Source organism: Mastigoproctus giganteus, chromosome 14, assembly GCF_048544385.1.
Source record: "Mastigoproctus giganteus isolate SK-2022 chromosome 14, ASM4854438v1, whole genome shotgun sequence".
Classification (NCBI taxonomy): domain Eukaryota; kingdom Metazoa; phylum Arthropoda; class Arachnida; order Uropygi; family Thelyphonidae; genus Mastigoproctus; species Mastigoproctus giganteus.
Genome location: NC_143588.1, coordinates 55,249,866 through 55,274,184, shown reverse-complemented (window position 1 = coordinate 55,274,184; position 24,319 = coordinate 55,249,866). Strand labels below are relative to the sequence as shown.

At 38.8% G+C, this 24,319-nt stretch overlaps 1 protein-coding gene across 1 annotated transcript in view; it reads left to right on the top strand.

The window, feature by feature from the left end:
- The window catches only part of chb (CLIP-associating protein), a 1,004,436-nt gene that overhangs the window by 323,315 nt on the left and 656,802 nt on the right, over positions 1–24,319 (top strand). Inside the window, exon 10 of the mRNA XM_090388867.1 lies at positions 6,688–6,722. Coding sequence (XP_090244993.1) covers positions 6,688–6,722 — 35 coding nt within the window. The remainder of the gene's footprint in view (positions 1–6,687; positions 6,723–24,319) is intronic.

Here is a 24,319-nt window from a genome sequence, read left to right as displayed (position 1 = left end):
CTTAGCCATAATTATGACAGCTTTGAACTCAGGGGAGGTACCCATGGACTGGAGATGTGCAAATGTGATCCCAATTCACAAAGGAGGATCAAAGGGCAACACAAGTAATTATAGGCCTGTTAGTTTAATTTCTGTTCAAGAAAAATTAATGGAGGCACTGGTTAAAGCTGCACTGCAGGATCATCTAGACAAGACTTCAGTTATAGCTCGGACACAGCATGTTTGATTGGATACTATGATGTGGTCACAAAGGAACTGGATGCAGGGAATAATTTTGATATCATATATTTGGATCTTAGAAAGGCTTTTGATACTGTTGCACATGGAATACTGCTGCACAAATTGGAACGGTGTGGCATTAGAGGCAAATTGCTGCAATGGATAAAGGTATGGTTGAGTGGTAGAAGACAGAGTGGTAATCAATGAACACTGCTCATCATGGACTAATGTTATTAGTGGAGTCCCTCAGGGTTCAGTATTGGGTCCATTGTTGTTTTCTGTATTTATAAATGTTATTGATGATGGTATATCAAACTTAATATCCAAGTTTGCAGATGATATGAAGGTTGGCAGCATTGTTAAGAACACTAATGACAGTACGCTGCTGCAACAGGATCTAGAAAAGTTGAGCAGATGGGCTGAGAATTGGCAAATGAAGTTTAACATTGACAAATGTAAAGTACTATATATATGGGAAGCAGCAACCCCAGGGTGACGTATCAATTCTGTGGTATTACACTGACAGTGGTATAGAACGAAAAGGACCTTGGGGTAATTGTGCAGGAAGATATGAAGTTTTCTGAGCAGTGCAGACGGTCTGCAAGAGTAGCTCATAATGTCTTGTCAATGATATGCAGGAATTTTTCTAGCAGCGATAAGGAGGTGATTATTCCCTTGTATAAGGCAATGGTCAGGCCACACCTTGAGTACAGGTCTGGAGGCCTAATTTTAAGGAGGATGTAGAGCTGTTGGAACCAGTACAGAGAAGGGCAGCAAGATTAGTGAATGGAACAAAGGGTTGCTCTTACGAAGAAAGGTTTAAATTTTGCAAGTTACAGTGTGTGGAGACTGTTCATCTGCGGGGTGATCTGATAGAGGTGTATAAAGCCTTGAATGGTTTGAGCATGCTGAATGCTGATGGAATTTTTCCTCTTGCTCAGAATAATCAATTGAGAGGGCATAAAATCAAATTGAGGAAAGACAGATGTAGTAGGATAGATGTGCGGAAGTTAGTCTTTAGCCACGGGTGGATGGCTGGTGGAACATACTTCCATCCTTTGTTGTGGAAGTTGATAGCCTAAATAAATTTAAGGCAGAGCTGACAGGTACTTGGAACGAACGGAGGGGTGAAATGGGAGCGTGTTTTCTTTCGGGGTTTTTTTTTTTTTTTTTTGGCTAATGCTGCATAAGCTTGCTTTCTTGCATCATATGCCTCTACTAATGCTTATTTTACTTTCCCTTTGAGCTTCTCTACTCCTAATTGGTTCTTTGATTCAGCGTTCAATTTCAGATAATTTAATAAATCTTTTAGGTTCTTCAACTCTTTTCCTTTTTTATTCCTTATTCCTTTCTTTTTCTTACTTTCCTTCTATTAGCCTCGGTACCTTGTGTTCTGTACTGCTCCATCTTTCACATTTTTCTTCATTGTTCATATTAATTCATTCTGAATTTAACCTTTATGATATGTATTTGTATCCTTTGATGCAGCTTTGCGCACTCAGGTACAATTTCCGTATTATCTTTATATTTCCGTATATATATAAAAATATGAAGGAAAGACAGTAAAACTTGATTTAGCTGTCTTTCCTTTGATTTAAATGTTTGATCCTTGACGCGGACATTAAAAGTATCTGAACTGCAGTATTAAATACTACTTTTAATATATTTTTAATTTTCAGATACTCATTGATGTTTCCGTAGTATCGATTTCTGGATTTGTTAGCTGATTCCCTCTTCGTCACACGCACACCAAAACCTGTAGATTCCTTGCTCCATATGGCTATAAATAACACTGATATGTCAGCAATGATGGATTTTGTTTAAGTAACACTTACCCAGCTGTAACCAAAGCATATAAATGATTTGATTAATTATTGTTGCATTAACACTAGTAGAGACATATAATGGAAGAAAGCGAGCATTAGCCAAAAAAAAAAAAAAAAAAAAAAAAACACACCCTAAATGTTTGTCTACCTCTGTCTTGAATTTATTTGAGCTATCATGTTCCACGAAGACAGATGGAAGTTTGTTCCCGCAATCAACTACTTGCTGGCTAAAGGCAAATTTCTGCACACCTGTTTGACAACTGTCTTTCCTCAATTTCAGTTTATGCCCCCTCAGATTTGTAATCTGAGCAAGACGAAGAATCCCATCAGCTTGAGCTTGCTCAATCCATTCAAGGCCTTATACGCCTTAATAAGATTACCTCACAGGTGCCTAGTCTTGAAATGCTGCAATTTGCAGAACTTAAGACTTTCTTTGTAAGGACACCCCTTTGTTCCCCTCACCAGTCTCGTTGCCCTTCTCTATACATGTTCTAGCACATCTACATCCTTCCGAAAATGAAGCTTCCAGACCTTTACACAGTACTCAAGGTATGGCCTGACCATTGCCTTACACAAGGGCATCACCACCTCCTTATCCCTGCTCGCAAAATTCCTGTATATCATTGACAAGATCCCATGACCTATTCTGGCAGCCTGTCTGGACTGCTCAGAAAACTTCACATTTGACTGCACAATTACTCCCAAGTCTCTGTCATTCTCCACTAACCTGAGTGTAACCCTATCCAGTTAGGACATTTTTCTAGGGTTACTTCTACCAATATGCAGTACTTTGACAAATGCAATGTTAAACTTCAGTTGGCACTTGTCAGCTCATCTGCCCAACTTTTCCAGATCCTGTTGCAGCAGCATACTGTCATTACTGTTATTAACACCTCTCTAACCTTTGTATAATCTCCAGATTTTGACATTAAGATTTGTATATCTTCATCAATATCATTGATAAATATACAAAACAACAATTGACCCAACACTGAACCCTGGGTGACACCACTAATAGGCATCTATGTATCCAGGTGAGCAGGAGCAGCAGTGCATAGCACATGCTTCTTGATTTGACTGGGGTTCGAGCCCGTGACCACCAAATATGGAGGGTGCAGAAAGGTCAGGGAATGACCACCACATATTCCCAGAGCAGTATGCCTTACTTGCTAATGCTCTTAAAAACCAAATATCAAACAAACACCACCACCAATAACATTTGTCCATGAAGAGCAGTGTCCATTGATTACTACTGTCTTCTGCCATTCAACCATCCTTTTATCCATTGTAGCAACTTGCCCTTAATGCCATACTGCTCCAGTTTGTTCAGTAGTCTTCCATGTTGAACAGTATCAAAAGATTTCCAGAAATCCAAATATATGATATCAAAATTATTTTTTGCATCCAGTTCCTTTGTGACCACATCATAGTATCCAATCAAATTGGTCAAAGACTTCTCCTTCACAAACCCATGCTATGTCTGAATTATTACTGCTGGCTTTCTAGATGATTCTGCGATGCTTCTTTAACCAGTGACTCAATTATTTTCCCTGGAACGGAAGTCAAACTAACAGGTCTGTAATTTCTCCTGTCACCCTCTAATAATAATCCTCCTTTGTGAATGGCAGATACATTTGCACATGTCCAGTTCATGCATACTTCCTCTGACTCCAAGAATGCTCTCATAATTATGGCTTAAGGTTTGCTTACTTCCTTTAATATAACTGGATAGATCCCATCCACCCCAGGTACCTTTCTTGTGTTTATCTTCAATAATTTCTCCTTCGCTTTGCCCTCAGTTATTACAAAATCATTTAACTCCCTATTTGATAAACATCTGGCCCTCTCCTCCTTGAATAACTCCTCATGTGTGAATGTAGATGCAAAATTATTATTATTATTACTACTACTAGCCATATGGTACAAGGAAGCCTGAGACTTATGCTGCACCAGCCAAAAAAAAAAAATTCTGACTTACTCTGTGAGAGAGAGAGAGAGAGAGAGAGAGAGAGAGAGAGAGAGAGAGAGAGAGAGAGAGAGAGAGAGAGAGAGACAGAGACAGAAAACAAGAGTCAGCAGTAGAAAGGAATCACCAATAGAGGGAAGAATGATGATATCTAGCTTAGGACCCTGGGTGTGCCAAGCTCATACTCACAAGATGTGAGCCCTTCATTTAGTTTGGCAGCTATCTGAGAACGATCATCTACAATCAAACCACTGATATCAAGTGGACTGATCTGATTCACCCTATTCCTTTTTAGAGTTTATGTAACATGAAGTTTTGCTGTTTTTCTTCACATCCATAGCCAAAAATTTCTCGTAATCTGCCTTCACTTGCCTGGCCTCCTTTGTGACTTGATTACAGACTAGCTTATATGTGCCCTAGGCTTCTGTGTCACGTGATAACTTATATGCATCCCATACATTCTTATTCCTCATTAGTTCATCTGTCCTCCATTTGGATCTAAACCGATAACAGTATTTCTAGGAACAAAAATTCTAGTAGCTTCCAAGATTACTTCCTTGAATGCTTCCCATTTAGAATCTACTGTTGGTAACATCAGTTGGTCCCATTGTATAGGACAAAAAAATCTCTCAGACCGCTGCAGTCACCTTTACGAGAGCAAAAACCATTCCCTACCCATGATGGTAGTTACATCTTTAATTAAATCCCACATCAGTACATCTTGATCACTGCCACCTAGTGGTTCCTTGTTCTGTAAAATCTTAATGCATGAGTAATCACTGCTGATAATCAGATCAGGAGTGGTATTTCCTCTGATTGCCTCTCTAACTTTCTGCTGTTGAAAACAGCATCCAATAAATCCGCAAAAGCCTTGCTAGTGTGAGAGTGGCTAACCGACAAGTTCCAGTCAATATCTGGGAAGTTAAAATCCTCCATTATAAAACATTCTGATTTATTGGTCCACTCTATTTCTCTGTATAATTGTTCTTTGTACTCAGAGTTATCAGGCCTATAACAAACTCCTATCATAATTTTTGCTTTCCCAGTGCTTATGTCACACTAAACTGACTCAACACATTGTCCATCTATATCAACTGGATGCACTTCCTCAGATTTTGTGTGTTTCTTAACTAACTTCATAAACCTTCCTATCCTTTCTGTATACATTGTGCTCCCCTAATCCAGTTCTGCATTCGTTATATGTGTTTGACATTGTGACTCTGATATCCCAATAATATCTGCCTTTGCTGTCTTGATCAGTGCTTCAAATTCATCAAATTTATTTACTACACTCCTAGCATTGCTTTAAATGCAAGTATACATGCACTGGTTATTATTTATAGTTAGTTACCCTAACATAGCCCACGTATTTAATTGTTTCATGATCCCTAGCTGTTCCTGAAGTCCCCAGCAATTTGCTTTCCGGGCTGCTGCTCATTCCAATAGCAGCCTTGCAAGATTCATTTCCACCTCTACTTGCAACTACTATTAAATTTTAGTCTGTGAATCCTCCCTCCCCATCTAGCAGTTTTCAAACCCACTTACCAATTCTTTGATAGCATCAGGAAATATTCTTACACCCTTTCTATTTAAGTGTTTCCCATCCCTGTAAAAGCAATCTCCTTTTAACAAGCACAGACCACACTGAGTAAAATTGTACTCCATGAGCCTTGCAGAATCCCTCCAGGGCCGAATTGATTGACAAGGCTCTCCTGTGCTCCCTCCTATCGTCCCTGTGCAGGATTGCAGACACTTTCAAATTTAACCCTAACTCGCAACCTGTACTACAATATCACCTTTTTTGCCCTTAGAAGATATCTGCTCTACAATGTCATCAACTTTTGTCCCTGGTACACATACCCTGGTCCTATTCCATTTATGCTTTTGTAGAATGTATTCTCATTTCCCTGACAGTTGAATCACTGACAATAACTAGCTCCTGCAGAACCAGCTCAGGCTCCTTCTGCCCTGAAGATTGCCGCTATGTTGCCTCTTGCACAAGAGTGAGCGCTGGTTGAGTTTGGCAGCTGAGAGCTGGATGAGCCCCCCATTTTAATTCTTTCGAGAGAATCAACCCAACTCTTCAAACTCTGAAAGACCCCATCAGAGTGCTGAGTTGCTCCATTATTTCTTCACATTCTCTGCACATAGCACACACAAAAACATCTTCCATGGCTAATCATGTAGTGTTTGAGAAATGTCTGCAAAATGTAATTTTGTACATTTTTATTTTTAGAGTGTGATGCATTGGAGAATCGACCCTTCAGTTGTCCCTCGAACCACAGCACTTTCACTGCTTTTTCCACATTGCCTTGCTGCTCTAGTCTGTGGCATGATTTCCGTTTCAATACAATTTAATTAACAATAAAAATGACTAAGATGTATAAATTTAATTGATTAATTGCCAATACTATACTAAGCTTACAGATTCCTAATACACTGCTATGGATTACACTAGCTAGTTTTACCTTATACCTTACATTATGAATTTCGAGATATATGTTATGCTATTCCGTATATTGATCTACAAAAGTGGTGGCAAGTTCCAAACCTTTTTGGTTCGAAATTCAAATTTTGGACAATATATGTTATCTTCTGGCAATTATTTTATTTTATTATTATTGTGACTAGTTTTTATTTTATATCATGTGAATTCAAATTGTGTTTATTTTTCAGGTTATAGAGAAGATGATGTTGATTCGAGATCGCAGGTAAGTTTAAATATTAAATTTGTTTTTTCTTTGTTCTTATAGTAGAATTATAAGTTGCTTCTCAGATTATTGTTGTTATATTATTTCTCCTTATAAACGGTTCCACCCCATGATGGGTATTGGTACCCATTGCACAGGGTGGTTGTTGTAATGTCTGATTATTTTTCTTCGAGGAACTCTGACTATCCTACAGGTGTTCATAATTGCAACTTCTGGAGTTCCTTGTATGTGTTCTGTGTTAGACCTATTGTGCTAGAATGTTATGTAGGTTCTTTGGCACTTTTCAGTCTCCCTATAAACAATATCCACATTTTTTTAAAGTTTTATATATATAAAAAAAATTTACATACAAAATATAAATTAAATACATTTACTTCTTTGAACTAAACTTATAAAATAAAATATCAAATTTCTTTAAAAAAAAAAAATATATATATATATATATATATATATATATATATATATATTGGAATTGTGTCAAAAGACGTTTAGGTTTAAATATTAAATGGCGAAAGTATTGTAAATATTGGCTCCAGCGTTAATGCTATTGTCTGTGGACAATTAGACATTACACGTGCATGGTTGTATATGTACTTAAATTATTTATACATTTCTGTTTTTTAATTGTAGTACTTGGGAGCATCAGGTTTGTAGTGACCCCAACTTCAAATCAGGGCTAGGTTTAAATATAACTAGCGGGTTGGTTGGGGTCACTACAAAACCTGATGCTCCCAAGTAGTACACAATTTAAAATGAGCGTGTGCGCGCTAGCGCGCACACACACACACACACACACACACACACACACACACACACACACACACACACACACACACACACACACACACACACACACACACAGTGAATTCCGCTTATTTGGGACACTGGTTAATCGGGATAGCCGTTTATTTGGGACAACAAACAGAACCAAATCAAGAAAATATCCAGGATTTACTTCGCTTATTTGGGACAACATGCCGTTTAATCGGGGTAGGAGACCACAGCACTCGAGATAACCATATGATTGTCTCCGATCATAGCACATTGTCAGGTCGTATTTCTGCAGGTCCCACCCGTTAAACAATTAGCAGTTTCCAATTTATTGGGTTTTTCTGTTAGTGCAATCTATTATAAATGGATAGTAAACTCGATCTTAATGAATTTGCAATAATACCGACATCTGGAATTCTGTGGGTGTTTACATTATTATGGTGAAATGTGTTTACACTTCCATGAAATCTTCAATCCTATAAAAAAAAATAATTTTAAGAATCTTCTCTTTATTCCTATTTTTTAAGCTTCACAACTTGTTACAGCATTCTCACTTGCATGTATCGTGTTACTTGTGATTTGTGTGTGCCGTGTTCTTTGCTATTCATTGCTTATCTTTTTTACTGTTTTAAATTTTATCTCTACCCACAAATGTTAGTGAACAGAAATATCAACTAGTTAGCATTTATATATTACAGTAAGCCTTAATTAAGCTATGCATGTACGTGTAAATTTATTTTGCTAACCTGTGGAAAATATTCTGATTTTCATGTATCATTTAATTTTTGAATTGCTAAGATAATAAAGTGTAAATTTGTATTTAATATATCTTTACTTTTATAGCCTGTGGATAATATTCATCCTATTTTCGGTAATTGAATCACTGTTTAATAGAATTAAAAATTCAGTTCACAAACGTGATCACAATGACGCGTGCTTACTATCGAATGGAATTTTACTATGGTGAGTCCATCGTAACATGATTTGATCATACAGAAAATCGGTCGTAAAGCTGTATTTTTTTAACTATTTATGTTAAACAACATAATTGGGGCAGCCGCTTAATCGGGCCAATATATATACAGGAATCGACTGTACATATAAATGTATAGCGTACAGTGTTTAGACACACACACACACACACACACACACACACACACACACACACACACACACACACACACACACACACACACACACACACACACACACACACACACACACACGAGGTAGTTCTCGACTTTGAGTTAATGTGTTCCTAGCGCATGCTCGTAAAGTGGGAATTTATTTCCCATAATGTTTTAAAACAGGGATTACATTCTCAAAGATGAAATTAGTTAGCTAATTAGTTTGTTTAAACAATGATTGATTTATCCAAAGAAATGAAAATATCAAGCAAATAATTTTAAGAAATTATTTATGACTTAAAAGTGTTGAAGAATGTTTATCCTTCATCATCATCACTAACTTAATGCACACTCGTTGATCCCTCATTGTAAAATGCTTCAAGAGATGTTTGTTTCCAAGATAATGTCTTCTCTTTCTTTATAAATTTCACTATAGCACGTATAAGCATTTCTTAACGCCACACACAAATTGCAACTAACTAAGATGATATGCACAAGCGAGATTACAACCTACACAATTCGTGCGGAGTAACAAGTTTACGAAGCTTAAAAAATGAAAGAGAAGATTCTGAAAATTTATTTGATTTTTATATTATTCAAGATTGCAGTGAAGGGGAAACACATTTCACCATAGTAATAGAAAAACCCACACAATTACAACTATCAGTATTTTCTGAAATGCAATAACATCGAGTTTACTACCATTTATAATTGATTGCACTAACAGAAAAGCCCAATAAACCGGAAAGTGCAAATTAGTTTTATTGTTTTATGGTAGTGACCTCCAGAAATGTGCTTTAGAAAAATATCAGAAAGGTGTTTAAAATTGATTCTTGTAACAGAACATATGATAACAATGAAAGTGTAGTGCATTTTAATGATTTGAATTGGTAACTAATAGAATTTTATGTTATAAAAATGTTCTTTGAGAGATAAATAGCTTCATTATATAGTGAAAATTTCAACTTCCAAGGTCTTGAAACAAATAACTAAAAACAATGTGTTATTGTGTTCACACTACCAGATTTTCACGATACGATGGTATCTCTGAAACAAATTAATATCATAAAGCAGGGTGCACTAAACCATATATTGCTACGCGTGTGCTTTGAAATGCGAGATTTATGAATTTTTAACATTCATTTTTTGCAATTAATGTTCATATTTTCAATTGTAACAACTAGTAAACCATACACACACACACACACACACACACACACACACACACACACACACACACACACACACACACACACACACAGGGTGTCTCAAAAATACATGGCATAACTTCAGGAATGAGTTCCTTATATGTAGACAATAAAAATATTTTACATCAATATAGTTCCGACAATGCTTGGTTTCCGAGTTTTGAAGGTCTGTCTATGACACTTAACTGTTCACATCACCTTATAGTAATTGTTCAAAATGTCCACCTTTGCCTGAATACAGGCTTCACATCGAAGTCTCATGGACTCGCGAAGAATATGCCAAATTCCTGGCATGTTTTGTATTGTCTCACAACCTGCCACAATTTGATTGCAGAGAGTTTCCACGTCAGCTACTGGAGTCGAATACACCAATGACTTTAAGTGGCTCCAGAAGAAGAAATCTAGTGGGTTTAAATCAGATGAGCATGGGGGCCAGGCAGTTGGTCCACCTCTACCTATCCACTGACGAGGAAACCCTTGATTCAGGTAATTGCGGGTTAGGTGGCTGAAATGTGTAGCAGCGCCATCGTGCAAGAAGTGTGCTTGTTGATGAATGATTGGTGGTGTGTTGTCCAAGAAATCAGGCATGTTGTTTTCCAGAAAGTTTCTGTACGCCTGCCCTGTGAGTTTGTTTGGAAGTACATGGGGCTGAAATAACTTATCACCAAAAACACCCGCCCAGATGTTGAGGCTGAACCGCTGTTGTGTGAGGGAAAAATTGCATGTCAGTTTTCCTCAGCCCAAAGATGCTGATTGTGAACGTTTTGGATTCCGTCTCGTGTGAATATCACTAAGGCAGGAAAGTAAGGAGTTGTACCACACTGCTGCAAGAACCACTGGCAGAACATTACTTGCGCAGGGTAATCTGCTGGAGACAAGGTCTGTACCCTTGCAGATGGTAAGGAATACAGTTGGTGTTCTCGCAACACTCTCCAAATAATCGAATGTTGAACAGCCAGTTGCATTGCTATTCTGTGTGTGCTGATTCCCAGAGTGGCATGCACAACATCCAAAATCTCCTCCTTTACTTTAGGAGTCATAGATTTTGGTCGTCCTCTGTCGGAAGCACGAGGTGTAAAGGTCCCATGTTCACAAAGGCAGCGATGGATACCTTGAAAAATCTTCGTTCTGTGATCCTTTCATGTTACAAACGACGAGCCTCCAGAGCATTGCTGTCCACCAAAACCGTACACAAAGTGCATATCCGCTTGCTCTTGATTTGAATACATGGTCGGAATGGAAAACCACTAGATTCTGTCAGTACCTTGTGATGAAGGAAATCACCTGTGGGAGATAAGACATTCCAGTTAATAACTAGGGAACCAAGCATTTCCGGAACTATGTTGATATAAAATATTTTTATTTTCTACATGAGGAACTCATTCCTGAAGTTGTCGTGTATTTTTGAGGCATCCTGTATATGTATTTAAAAATAACTAAATGCAAAAGGCATAATATGTTAAGAGTAAGAATTTAATATCTATATAATATCGCTGTAGATACACCATAGGTAACTCTTAAGAAACCACGATGGTAGTGTGGGAAGCATTTCCTTTGTATGTCATATTGTGCTCTTCCTTCACAACAAGTTTCCATGGTATTGCACTACCTCGAATAAGTAACGTTGTGAAGGAAGACTTATTTTTCAAGTACAGGTCAATGTTGAAAAAAGTCGCGAGATAGGGTTGAATGTGAAAGTGTCTGCAATTCTGCCCAGACACGATAGGAGAAGTATATGATGAGAGCCTTGTCGATCAATTCGGCCCTGCAGAGATTGTGCAAGGCTCAAGGGGTAGAATTTTTTTCAGTCTCTCTGTGCTTATTGATAGGAGAGACTGCTTCTGCAGTGATGGGGTACACTTAAATAGGAAGGGTGCAAGAACGTTTGATGATGCTATCGAGGCAGTGTTAGGTGGGTAGGAAAACTGCTAGCTTGGAGGGATACACAGACTAAAAGGTTAACAGCAGCCGCAGACAGAGGTAAAAGTGATTCTTGCACTGCTTCTATTAGAATGCGAAGCAGCCTGGAAAGCAAGGTAATGGATATTTCGAGGACTGTTGGGAGTCATAGCGGAACAAGTAAATACATGGGCTGTGTTAGGGTAACCAAGAGTAGGAACACGTGCATGTAAACCAATGTTAGGAGTATATTAAACAAAATTTGATGAGATTCAAAGGCTAGTCAAGACATCAAAGGCAGATATTGTTGGGATATCAGAGACATGGTGTCAAACAGATATAAGCCATAGCCCAGTGGTCAGGAGCGAGTGTGCATAGCACGCGTTCCTTGAGTGGACCGGGGTTCAAGCCCTTGACTACTAAATACGATAAATATTTGTATTGACGATTTATTGTAAACTCTATTGACTTTGTTGTGTCGGAGTATAAACAGAAAAAAAAAATATATATATATATATGTGCAGTGCAGAATTGGGATTTGGGGAGTACAGTGTGTATAGGAAGGATAGACAGGACAGGAATGGAGGAGGGGTTATGCTGTTAGTTAACAATCACATAAGATATAAGGAAATGCATCCAATTGATTGATGTTGGTTGACAATGCAGTGTTGAGTCTGTTTGGTGTGACATAAGCACTGAGAAAGGAAAAATGAGTGTAAGTGTGTGTGTTATAGGCCTAATGAATCTGATGAGTGTAATGACTAGTTGTGCAGAGAAAAGAGTGGGCCATTAAATCAGAATGTTTTATAATAGGGGATTTTCACTTTTCAGATATTGACTGGAACTTATGGGTCGTCGGACACTGGCAAGACTTTTGTGGATTTATTGAATGGCTGTTTTAGTAGTAGTAGTAGTGGCATGTGATGCAAGAAAGCAAATGTATGAGCTTATGCAGCATCAGCCAAAAAAAAAAAAAAAAAAAAATCACACCATTCCCTCCAAATGCCTGTCCAGTTCCTCCTTAAATTTATTCAACCTATCAACTTCCACAACGACAGATGGAAGTTTGTTCCAGCAATTAACCACCCGCTGGCTAAAGGCAAATTTCCGCACATGTATTCTACATCTGTCCTTTCGTAATTTGAATTTATGCCCCCTTAGGTTCGTAATCTGAACAAGTGAAAGGATTCCATCAGAATTCAGCGTGCTGAACCCATTCAAGGCCTTATACACCTCAATCAGATCACCACGCAGGTTCCTAGTCTCCAGCCACTGCAATTTGCAGAACTTAAGCCTCTCTTGATAAGAGGATCCCTTCATTCCCCTCACCAATCTTGTTGCCCTTCTCTGTACACGCTCAAGTAAATCTACATCCTTCCTAAAATTAGGCCTCCAGACCTATACCCAGTACTCAAGGCGTGGCCTGACCATTGCCTTATACAGAGGGATAATCACCTCCTTTTCCCTGATAGCAAAATTCCTATGTATCATTGACAAAACCCCATGACCTGCCCTGGCAGCCTGTCTGCATTGCTCAGAAAACTTCATATCTGCCTGCACAATTACTCCCAGGTCTTTTTCATTTTCTACCACCTTAAGTGTAGTACCACACAGTTGGTACGTTTCTCTGGGGTTACTTCTACCCATATGCAGTACTTTGCATTTGTCAAGATTAAAACTTCAGTTGCCACTTCTTAGCCGATCTGCCCAAATTATCTAGATCCTGTTGCAGTAGCACACTGCCATTACTGTCATTAACAACCCTGCCAACCTTTGTATCATCTGCAAACTTCGACATTAAGCCTGATATACCTTCATCAATATCATCGATAAATATACAAAACAACAGTGGACCTAATAGCGAACCCTGTGAGACTCCACTAATAACATTAGTCCAAGAAGAGCAGCACCCATTGATTACCACCCTCTGTCTTCTCGCACTTAACCATCCTTTTATCGATTGTAGCATACCCTTAATACCATTCTGCTCCAATTTGTACAATAGTCTTCCATGCGCAACAGTGTCAAAAGCTTTCCTGAAATCCAAATATATGATATGAAAATTATTTTTTGCATCCAGTTCCTTTGTAACCACATCGTGATATCCTATCAAATTTGTCAAACAAGACTTTCCCTTAACAAACCCATGCTGTGTCTGAATTATTGCTGCAGTCCTGTCTAGAAGATCCTGCAATGTATCTTTAACCAGTGACTCCATTATTTTACCCGGAACAGAAGTTAAACTAACTGGTCTGTAATTACTTGTGTCACCCTTCGATCCCCCTTTGTGAATTGGGGATACATTTGCACATCTCCAGTCTGTGGGAACCTCCGCTGAGTCCAAGGATGGTCTCATAATTATGGCTAAGGGTTTGCTTAGTTGCTTTGCCGCCTCCTTTAGTATAACTGGATAAATCCCATCCATCCCAGGTGCTTTTCCTACGTTTAACTTCAACAATTTCTCTTCCACTTTGCTCTCAGTTATTACAAAATCATTAAGTATCCTGCTACAATTTGATAACCTCCCATTTTCAAACCTTAATAATTCCTCACGTGTGAATGTAGATGCAAAATACTCATTTAGTTTGTTTGCTATCTAAGCAGGATCATCAACAGTCGAACCATGTCAAGTGGACCTATCAGATTCATCCCCTTCCTTTTAGAGTTTATATAAGTAAAGAAATCCTTGCTGTTTTTCTTAGCATCTTTTGCCAAGGATTTCTCGTAACCTGCCTTCGCCTGCCGAACCTCCTTTGTGACCTGGTTACAGATTAACTTATATCTGCCATAGGCTTCTGAGTCGCTTGATAATTTATATGCAACCCATGCATTTTTCTTCTCTGTTACGAGTCTCATTAGTTCATTTGACAACCATTTAGGCCTAAACCTTGAAAAATATTTCTTAATAGGTATGAAACTTTTAGTAGCTTCCAAGATTAATTACTTGGATGCTTCCCACTTAGAATTTACTGTTGGTAACATCGTCAGTTGATCCCACTGTACAGAATTTAAAAACTGTCGGAGACCACTGTACTTTCCTTTTCCCCTGATGGTAATTAAATCTTTAAGTAAATCCCACGTCAGTACACTGTGATCACTGCCACCTAGTGATTCTTTTATCTGCAAATTCCTAATACATGAATGATTGCTGCTAATAACCAGATCAAGAGTATTACTTTCTCTGGTTGCCTCTCGAACATGCTTCTGCAGAAAACAATCATCCAATAAATCCACAAAAGTCTGACTACTGTGTGAGTGCCCAACCACAAGTTCCAGTCAATATCTGGGAAGTTAAAATCCCCCATTATAAGACATTCCTATTTACTAGCCCACTCTGTTTCTCTGTACAATTGTTCATTGTACTCATTCAAGTCATTAGGCCTATAACACACTCCTACTCTTATTTTTGCTTTCGCTGCGCTTTTGTCACACCAAACTGACTCAACAGTGCAACAGTGCACTCAACAGTTCATCTATATCAACTGGATGCACCTCTTTTGATTTTATGTTTTTCTTTATTAACAGCATAACACCTCCTCCCTTCCTATCCTGTCTATCCTTTCTGTACACATTGTTCTCCCCAAATTCCAGTTCGGCATTCCTTATATCTGTGTGACACCACGTCTCCGATATCCCAACAATAATCGCCTTTGATGTCTTGACCAACACTTCAAATTCATCAAATTTATTTACTATACTTCTAGCATTGGTATACATGCAAGTATACATGCACCTTTTCTTATTCTTGGTTACTCTAACACATCCCACATACTCACCTGTTTCACGATGACTGCCATCCGTCCCTGAAACCCCCAGCACCCGTCGCTCCAGGTCGCTACTTATTCTAATAGAAGTTGTGCAAGAATCACCTTCACCTCTGCCTATGGCTACTGTTAAACTATTAGTCCTTGTATCCCCCGAAGCTATCAGTTTTCCGACCCACCCAACACTGCCTCAATAGCATCAGCAAATATTCTTGCACCCTTTCTATTTAAGTGTATCCCATCCTTGTAGAGCAGTCTCTCCTGTTAACAAGTACAGTCCAGGCTGAAAAAAATTCTATCCCTTGAGCCTTGCACAATCTTTCCACGGCCGAATTGATCGACAAGGCTCTCATCATATACTCCCTCCTATCGTGTCTTGGCAGAATTGCAGGCACTTTCAAATTCAACCCTAATTCACGGCTTTGTTTCATCAGTGACCTGTACTTGTTAAGTAATTCTGCTGGCCTCCTACTCTTAATATCATTAGTGCCAACGTGTACAACTATATCACCTTTTGTGCTCCCAAAAGATGATATCTGCTCTAAAACGTCATCAACTTTTGCCCCATGGCAAACATACCCTGGTCCTATTCCACCTATCCTTTTTACAAAGGATGTTTCCCGTTTCCCTGACAATAGTGACCAACAACTACTAGTTCCTGAGGGACCAGCGCATTCTGCTTTGGAGGCTGCCGCTGTGTTGCGTGATGACCATGTGCAAGCTCTGGTGTTGATGTGGGCAGCTGAGAGCCTGATGGGCCCCTCAATTTAGATCTTTCGGGGGCATCCACCCTGTCCTTCAAACTCTTGTATAGGCCCATAACAATGCTGAGTTTGTCGCCTGATTTCCTTACACTCCTTACATCTCGCACACACAGACATCCCCCATGGCAATATCATGTTCCATTCCAGATAGTTCAGCAAACATTTCACAAGCTGCACATTTTTTTAGGCTGTGATGCGTTGGAAAATCGCCCCCCTCAGTTCTCCGCCAAGTCACAGCAATCCTGCCAATTTGTGCCCGTTGCTTTGCTGCTCTAGTTTGAGGCATGATATTTTAAATCAATAATTTAAAATATTGACTGGAAATATTGACTTTTCAGATATTGATTGGAACTTATGGGTCGCTTGGACACTGGCAAGACTTTTGTGGATTTATTGGATGGATGTTTTCTACAGTAACATGTTCGAGAGGAAACCAGAGGGAGTAATACTCTTGATCTGATTATCGGTAGTGTTTATTCATGCGTTAAGAATTTGCAGATAAAAGAACCAGTGATCACAAAGTACTGATGTGGGAATTATTTAAAGGTGTAAGTACCGTTCAGGCTAAAGGGAAGGGCTTTCGTAAACGTGACTACAGAGGTTCTGACAGTTTTTAAATTCTGTACAGTGGGATCAACTGACGATGTTACCAATGTTGAATTCTAAATGGGAAGCCTTCAGGGACTTAATTTTGGAGGTTACTAGGCTTTTCATTCCCACTAAGAAATACTCTTCAAGGTTTAGGTGTAAATGGATATCAGCTGAATGAATCAGGCTTGTGACAGTGAAGAAAAATGTGTGGGATGCATATAAAATATCAGGTGACCCAGAAGCCTGTGGCAGGTATAAACTAGTCTGTAAGGAAGTCACAAAGACGGTTAGGCAGGCGAAGGCAGATTATGAGAAATATTTCACAAAGGATGCAAAGAAAATCAGCAAAGTTCTTTTTTTATGTAAACTCTAGAAGGAAAGGGATGAATCAGATTTGACCACTCAACATAGATGGGTTGACTTGATGATCATGCTCAGGTAGCTGATAAACTGAATGATTATTTTGCCTCTACATTCACACATGAGGAGATATTCAATGAGGGGAGTGCCACAAGTTTGTAAAACGCTCACTGGGAGCCAAGTTATTTTGTAAAAACTGAGAAAGTGCAGGAGAAATTGTTGAAGTTAAACATAAGGAAGGCACCTGGGGTAGACAGGATCTATCCAGTTATATTAAAGGAGGCAGCAAAGAAGTAAGAAAACCCTTAGCCATAATTAGGGGGGGAGGGGGTTTCCCATGGACTGGAGGTGTGCAAGTCTATCACCAGTTCACAAAGGGGGTTGAAAAGGTGACACAAGTAACTACAGACCTGTTAGTTTAACTTGTGTTGCAAGGAAAATAATGGAATCACTGGTTAAAGAAGCATTGCAGGTCATCTAGATAAGTCTGCAGTAATAGTCGAGACACAGCATGGGTTTGTGTAATGGGAAGTATTGTCTGGCCAGTTTGATTGGATACTATGATGTGGTCACAAAGGAACTGAATGCTAAAAATAATTTTGATATCTTATATTTGGATTTCAGGAAAGCTTTTGTTTCTGTTGCACATGAAAGACTGCTGTACAAATCTTAGAGGTTTGGTGTTAAGGGTAGATTGCTGCAAGGGATAAAGTGATGTTTGAGTGGGAGACAACAGAGAGTGGTAATCAATGGACACTGGTCTTCGTGGACAAACATTATTAATGAAGTTCTATGTTTCGGTGTTGGGCCCATTGTTGGTTTGTATATTTATCAATGAGGGTATATCGGGTTTAATGTCCAAGTTTGCAGATGATACAAAGTTGGCAGGGTTGTTAATGACAGTAAAGACCGTATGCTACTCCAACTGGATCTAGATAAGTTGGCTAAATGGGCTGAGAAGTGGGAACTGAATTTTAACATTGACAAATGAAAGCAGGGACAGGGAGGAGATTATCCCGTTATACAAGGTAATGGTCAGGCCACACCTAGAGTACTAAGTACAGGTCTGGAGGCCTCATTTTAGAAAGGATGTAGAGTTGCTAGACCAAGTACAAAGTAGGGCGATGAAATTGATGAGAGGAACAGAGCTCTGGTGTTACCAAAGAAGGATTAAATTCTGCAAATTGCAGCTTCTGGAGACTAGGCACCTGTGTGGTTAACTAACTGAGGTGTATAATGCCTTGAATGGTTTGAGCAAGTTCAATGCTAATGGGGTTCTTCCTCTTGCTCAGACTAAGAACCTGAGCAGGCACAGTTTCAAATTGAGGAAAGATAGTTGTAGAATATATGTACGGAAATTTGCCTTTAGCAAGTGGGTAGTTGATTGGTGAAACAGGCTTCCATCTTTTGTTGTGGAAGCTAATAGCCTAAATAAATTTAAGGCTGAGTTGGACAGGCATTTGTAACGAATGGAAGGGTGAAATGGGAGGTTTTTTTTTTTTTTTTTTTGGCTGATGCTGCATAAGCTTGCTTTCTTGCATCATAGCCTCTGCTAATGCTATATATATATATTTATATTATAATTTTTCTTCAAAGAAAGACTGAAATTCAGTATACGGTACCCCTCATGTTATGCTATGTAGCGAACAGAAGGTTGTGTGAAGGATGTGAAATTAGAAAAATAATTGTAATAAAAAGGGGAAAATAAAACAACACTTTTTAATCGATTTTATTTGTTTCGTGTAAAAAGTTTTTTTTTTTTGTGAAATAATTAATAATGATAATAAAAAATATACTTCTTTTGACACTAAAAAGAAGAGAAATGAAATAATATAATTAAACATATTTTACTGATTAGTGAATTTTTCTTAAACTTCCTTATATGCTATTTCTTCTTAAAATTCTTCAGAAGTGTTAGCAAAATTGCATTGAAGTTGTAGTATTGCATTTGGCTTTTCGATGATCAGTTGTGTTTTTTTTTTTTTTTTTTTTTTTTGACGCCCACAGCTTATTTACTACCAAAAAAACTCTTACTGTTGTTACTACTGGTTCCTGGCAAACATAATGCAAATGATTCATTATGTTTTCCATTAAGTATGGAGGGTACATGTCCAATCCAGACATTTTCTGGGACAATTTGCAATGTAGGGCAAAAGACTGGAATCCAGGACTGTCCTGCATAATCCGGGACATCTGGTCACTTTACATGTGCCATATATCTCTTTTTTTCTCTCCTGTCTTAGTTTCATTTACTTCCTGGTTTTTTACTCATGGTTTTCTGGATGTTGCCAGTGTTGGGCACTACTGTGTCAATCAGATAGGTAGCGTTTTCCTACTTGTCGATAACCGTTATGTCTTTTCCTTTATTATAACACGGTCCCAGTACAGCAGCTTGTGGGTTGGGGTATCTAGTATGGCCTGTGGTTTGTACTTAAAATATAGTACATTTTCTTTGGTCAACACTGGTATTCCTCTCTAACTTATGATGTATTATTCTGGCTGCCTGGTCTTTATGAATGTACTCTGCCTGGATTATCTTACATACTGCTGTGATGTATTGCCTTGTTTCTGAGTTCAGGAGGAATTTTCGACGTGTCATCTGATACTCTGGGCTCCTTATCAATGCATTTTCTATAGTTTCTGGTGTTGATTGCCTGGTCTTCGATAGTGAGCATGAATCTTTGTCTCAGAGAAGAGCGTCTTGCTCGTAAGCAATGCATTGGAAGCCATTTTATCTGGGTGATCTTGATGGAGGTTGTTGTAGTGTACAATGGAATGTCTTTGCCCATCTTTCCAGCTTCATTTGTCTGGTACAGTGATGCTGTGTTTTTCTGGAAGTAATCCTTCTAGATAGCTGTTGCGTTTTCTGTTGCTCTGAGTCTATCATGCCCCCTCCTCATTCTTTTTGAGCTATTGTCGGCCTCTTCACGACTGACTTTGGGTGGTGTTGGCGACCATTGGTCGTAATGGTCCTAGCCTTTGCTCAGTGTTAGTCCAATCTATGGTCTCGGTTTCTGAGTCTCTGATGATATTTCTTGGTCAGGCAGGTCTTGATCCCTTTGTGGTGTAACTGCTGAGCTGGCATCATCCCCAGATATTTCTAGGTCTCTCTCCCTGTCATGGCTGCATTCTCCTTAACAGATTGCAGTTGGTAATTTCAGTAAACGAATTTCCCCCAATGCACTTTATGGGTCTTGCATTATTGTAGACCAAATTTCATTCTGATATCATTGCTGAATATTTTGGTGATGCATTAGTAGAAGCATATGATGCAAGAAAGCAAGATTATATAGCATCAGCCAAAAAAAAAAAAAATAAATAAATAAATAAATCCTTTCCATTTCACCTATCCATTCACTCCAAATGCTTGTCTAGTTCTGCCTTGAACCTTTTTAAGTTTCCTTTTTTAAGTTTTAATCTGAGCAAGAGGAAGAATACCATTACCATTGAGCTTGCTCAAACCATTCAAGGCCTTATACACCTCAGTTAGTTAACCACACAGGTGCCAAGTCTCCAAAAGCTGAAATTTGCAGAATTTAATCCTTTCTTGGTAACACCAGACCTCTGTTCCTCTCATCAATTTCGTTCCCCTTCTCTGTACGCGTTCCAGCAGCTCAACATCCTTCCTAAAATGAGGCCTCCAGACCTGTATACAGTACTCAAGGTGTGGCTTAACCATTACCTTATACAAGGGGACGATCACCCCCTTATTCCTGCTAGCAAAATTCCTGTATATCATTGACAAGACACCATAAGGTACTCTTGCAGCCTGTCTACTCTGCAAAAAAAACTTCCTATCTGACTGCACAATTATCCTAGCTCTACTATTCTCTACTAACCTGAGTATACCACAAAGTTATAGTACCACAAAGTTGGTAAGCTATTCTGTGGTTACTGCTACCCATATGCACTACTTTACATTTGTAAAAATAGGCTCCTCCGTAGCCAGGTGGGAAGGAGCAGCAGTGCGTAACACACGCTTCTTGATTAGACCGGGGGTCGAGCCCATCACCACCAAATATGGAGGATGCGGAAAGGTCAGAGAATGACCACCGCAAATTCCCGGAGCAATATGGCCTTAGTTGCTAATGCTTGTAAAAACCAAATAACAACAACATTTGTAAATGTTAAAGTTCAGTTGCAGCAGTATACTATCATTACTGTCATTAACAACCCTGCCAACCTTTGTATCATCTGCCAACTTAGACATTAACCCTGAAAAAAGTCACAGGTTAGGGTGAAATTCGAAAGTGTCTGCAATTCTGCCCAGACAAGATCGGAGGGATTATATGATGAGAGCCTTGTCAAACAGTTTGTCCCTTGAGAGATTGTGCAAGACTCACAGGGTAGAATTTTTCTCAGCATGGTCTGTGCTTGTTAACAGGAGAAATTTGTTTCTTCAGGGATGGGTCACAATTAAATAGAAAGGGTGCAAGAATATTTGCTGATACTATTGAGGAAATGTTAGGTAGGGTGGAAAACTGCAAGCTTGAGGGACTTCACAGACTAATAGATTAACAGTAGCCATAGGCGGCGGAAGGAATGATTCTTGTACTGCTTCTATTGGAATGAGCAGCAGCCTGGAATGCGAAGTACTTGGGATTTTAAGGGCTGCTGGGAATCATCATGGAACAAGTAAATATATGGGTTGTGTTAGAGTTACTAAGAGTAAGAATGTGAATGTACACCAATGCTAGGAGTATAGTAAATAAATTGGTGATGAATTTGGGGTGCTGGTGAAGACATGAAAGGCTGATTTTTTTGTGATGGCAGAGATGTGTCACATAGAGATAAGGAATGCAGAATTGGAATTTGGAGAGTACAATGTGTACAGAAAGGATGGTGGTGCTGTTAGTTAAGAAACACAAAATCTAAGGAAGTGCATCCAGTTGAGAGTGCAGTGCAGTGTTGAATCAGTGTGGTGTGACATAAGCACTGGGAAAACCAAGTTGAGAGTAGGAGTGTGTTCTAGGTCTAATGACTGTGATGAGTACACTGAACAATTTTACAGGGAAATAGACTGGGCCAGTAAAGCAGAGGTCTTATAATGGGGGATTTTAACTTCCCAGATATAGACTGGAACTTGTTGGTTGATCACTCACACACTAGCAAGACTTTTGTGGATTTATTTTACGATTGTTTTCTACAGCAGCATGTTTGAGATGCAACCAGAAGGAGTAACACTCTTGATCTGATTATCGGCAGTGATTCTTCATGCATTAAGAATCTGCAGGTAAAGGAACCACTAGGTGGCAGTGAACACAGTGTACTGATGTGTGATTTACTTAAAGATGTAACTACCATCATTGGTAAAGGGAATGATTTTTGTTTTCTTAAATGTGACTATAATGGTCTCAGATTTTTTAAATTCTATATAGTGGGACAAACTGATGATGTTACCAACAGCAAATTCTAAATGGGGAGCATTCAAAGAATTAATCTTAGAAGCTACTAGGCTTTTCATACCAATTAAGGAATACTCTTCAAGATTTAAGCTTAAATTGATGGCAAATGACCTAACCAGACTCGTGGCAGAAAAGAAAAAATGTTTGGGATGCATATAAATTATCAGCAGGTACAGATGCCAGGAAGATATAAGATAGTCTTTAATGGTCAGAAAACACATTAGGCAAGCAAAGGCAGATTATGAGAAATCTATGTTAAACCATTAAAGAAAAACAGTAAAGACGTGTTTACTTGTGTAAACTCTTGATCGACGGGGATGAATCAGATTGGTCCACTTGACATCGACGGTTCAATTGTTGATGAACCGGCTGAGGTAGATGAAAAACGGAACGAGTATTTTGCATCTACATTCACACAGGGAAGTGGAGGACAGAAGCTTATCAAACTCTGGGAGGGAGCTAAATGATTTTGTAATAACTGAGAGCAAAGTGGAGGAGAAATTGTTGAAATTAAACATAAGAAAGGCACTTGGGGCTAGTTATATTAAAGGAAGTAAGCAAACCCTGAGCCATAATTATGAAAGCCTCCTTGGATTCAGGTGAGGTCATCACTGACTGGAGATGGGCAAATATGTCCCCCAATTCACAAAGGGTGACACGAGTAATTACGGACCTGTTAGCCTAACTTCTGTTCCTGGGAAAATAATGGAGTCACTGGTAAGCGATGCAGGATCATCTAGACAAGGCTGCAGTTATAATTCAGACACAGCATGGGTTTGTTAAGGGGAAATATTGTCTGACAAATTTGGTTCAATTGTATGTCACAAAGGAACTGGATGAAAAAATAATTTTGATATCATATTCTTGGATTTTAGGAAAGCTTTTGATACTATGGCACATTTAAGACTACTTTACAGATTTGAGCAGTATGGCATTAAGGGCAAGTTGCTACGATGTATAAAAGGATGGTTGAGTGAGAGAAGACAGAGTGGTTAACAATGGACACTACTCTTTGTGTACTAACTTTATGAGTGGAGTCACCGGGGGTTTTTTGTTTGGGCCATTGTTGTTTTGTGTATTTATCAATGATATTGATGTAGCTATATCACAGTTTAATATCCAAGTTTGCAGATGATATGAAGGTTAACAGGGTTGTTAATGATAGTATGCCACTGCAACAGGATCTGGAACAGTTGAGAAGATGGGGTGAGATGTGGCAATCGAAGTTTAACTTTGAGAAATGGAAAGTACTGCATGTGGGTAGCAGTAACCTCAGAGTAATGTATCAAGGGAGCAATTGTGCAGTCAGAAGATATCAAGTTTTTTGAGTAGTGTAGACAGGCTGCAAGAGTAACTGATGTTGTCTCGTCAATGATATAAATGAATTTTGTAAGCAGCAATAAGGGGGTGATTGTCCCCTTGTATAACGTAATGTTCAAGCCACACCTTGAGTAATGCATACAGGTCTGGAAGTTTTATTTTAGGAAGGATGTAGAGCTGGTGGAACGATCACAGAGAAGGGCAATGATATTGAGTGGAACAAAGGTTTGGTGTTAACAAGAAAGGCTTAAATTCTGCAAATTGCAGCTTATGGAGACTATGCACCTACGAGGTGATCTAATTGTGGTGTATAAGGCTTTGATTGGATTGAGCAAGCTCAAGGCTGATCGGATTCGAACTGAGGAAAGTCAATTGTAGAGTAGAATAG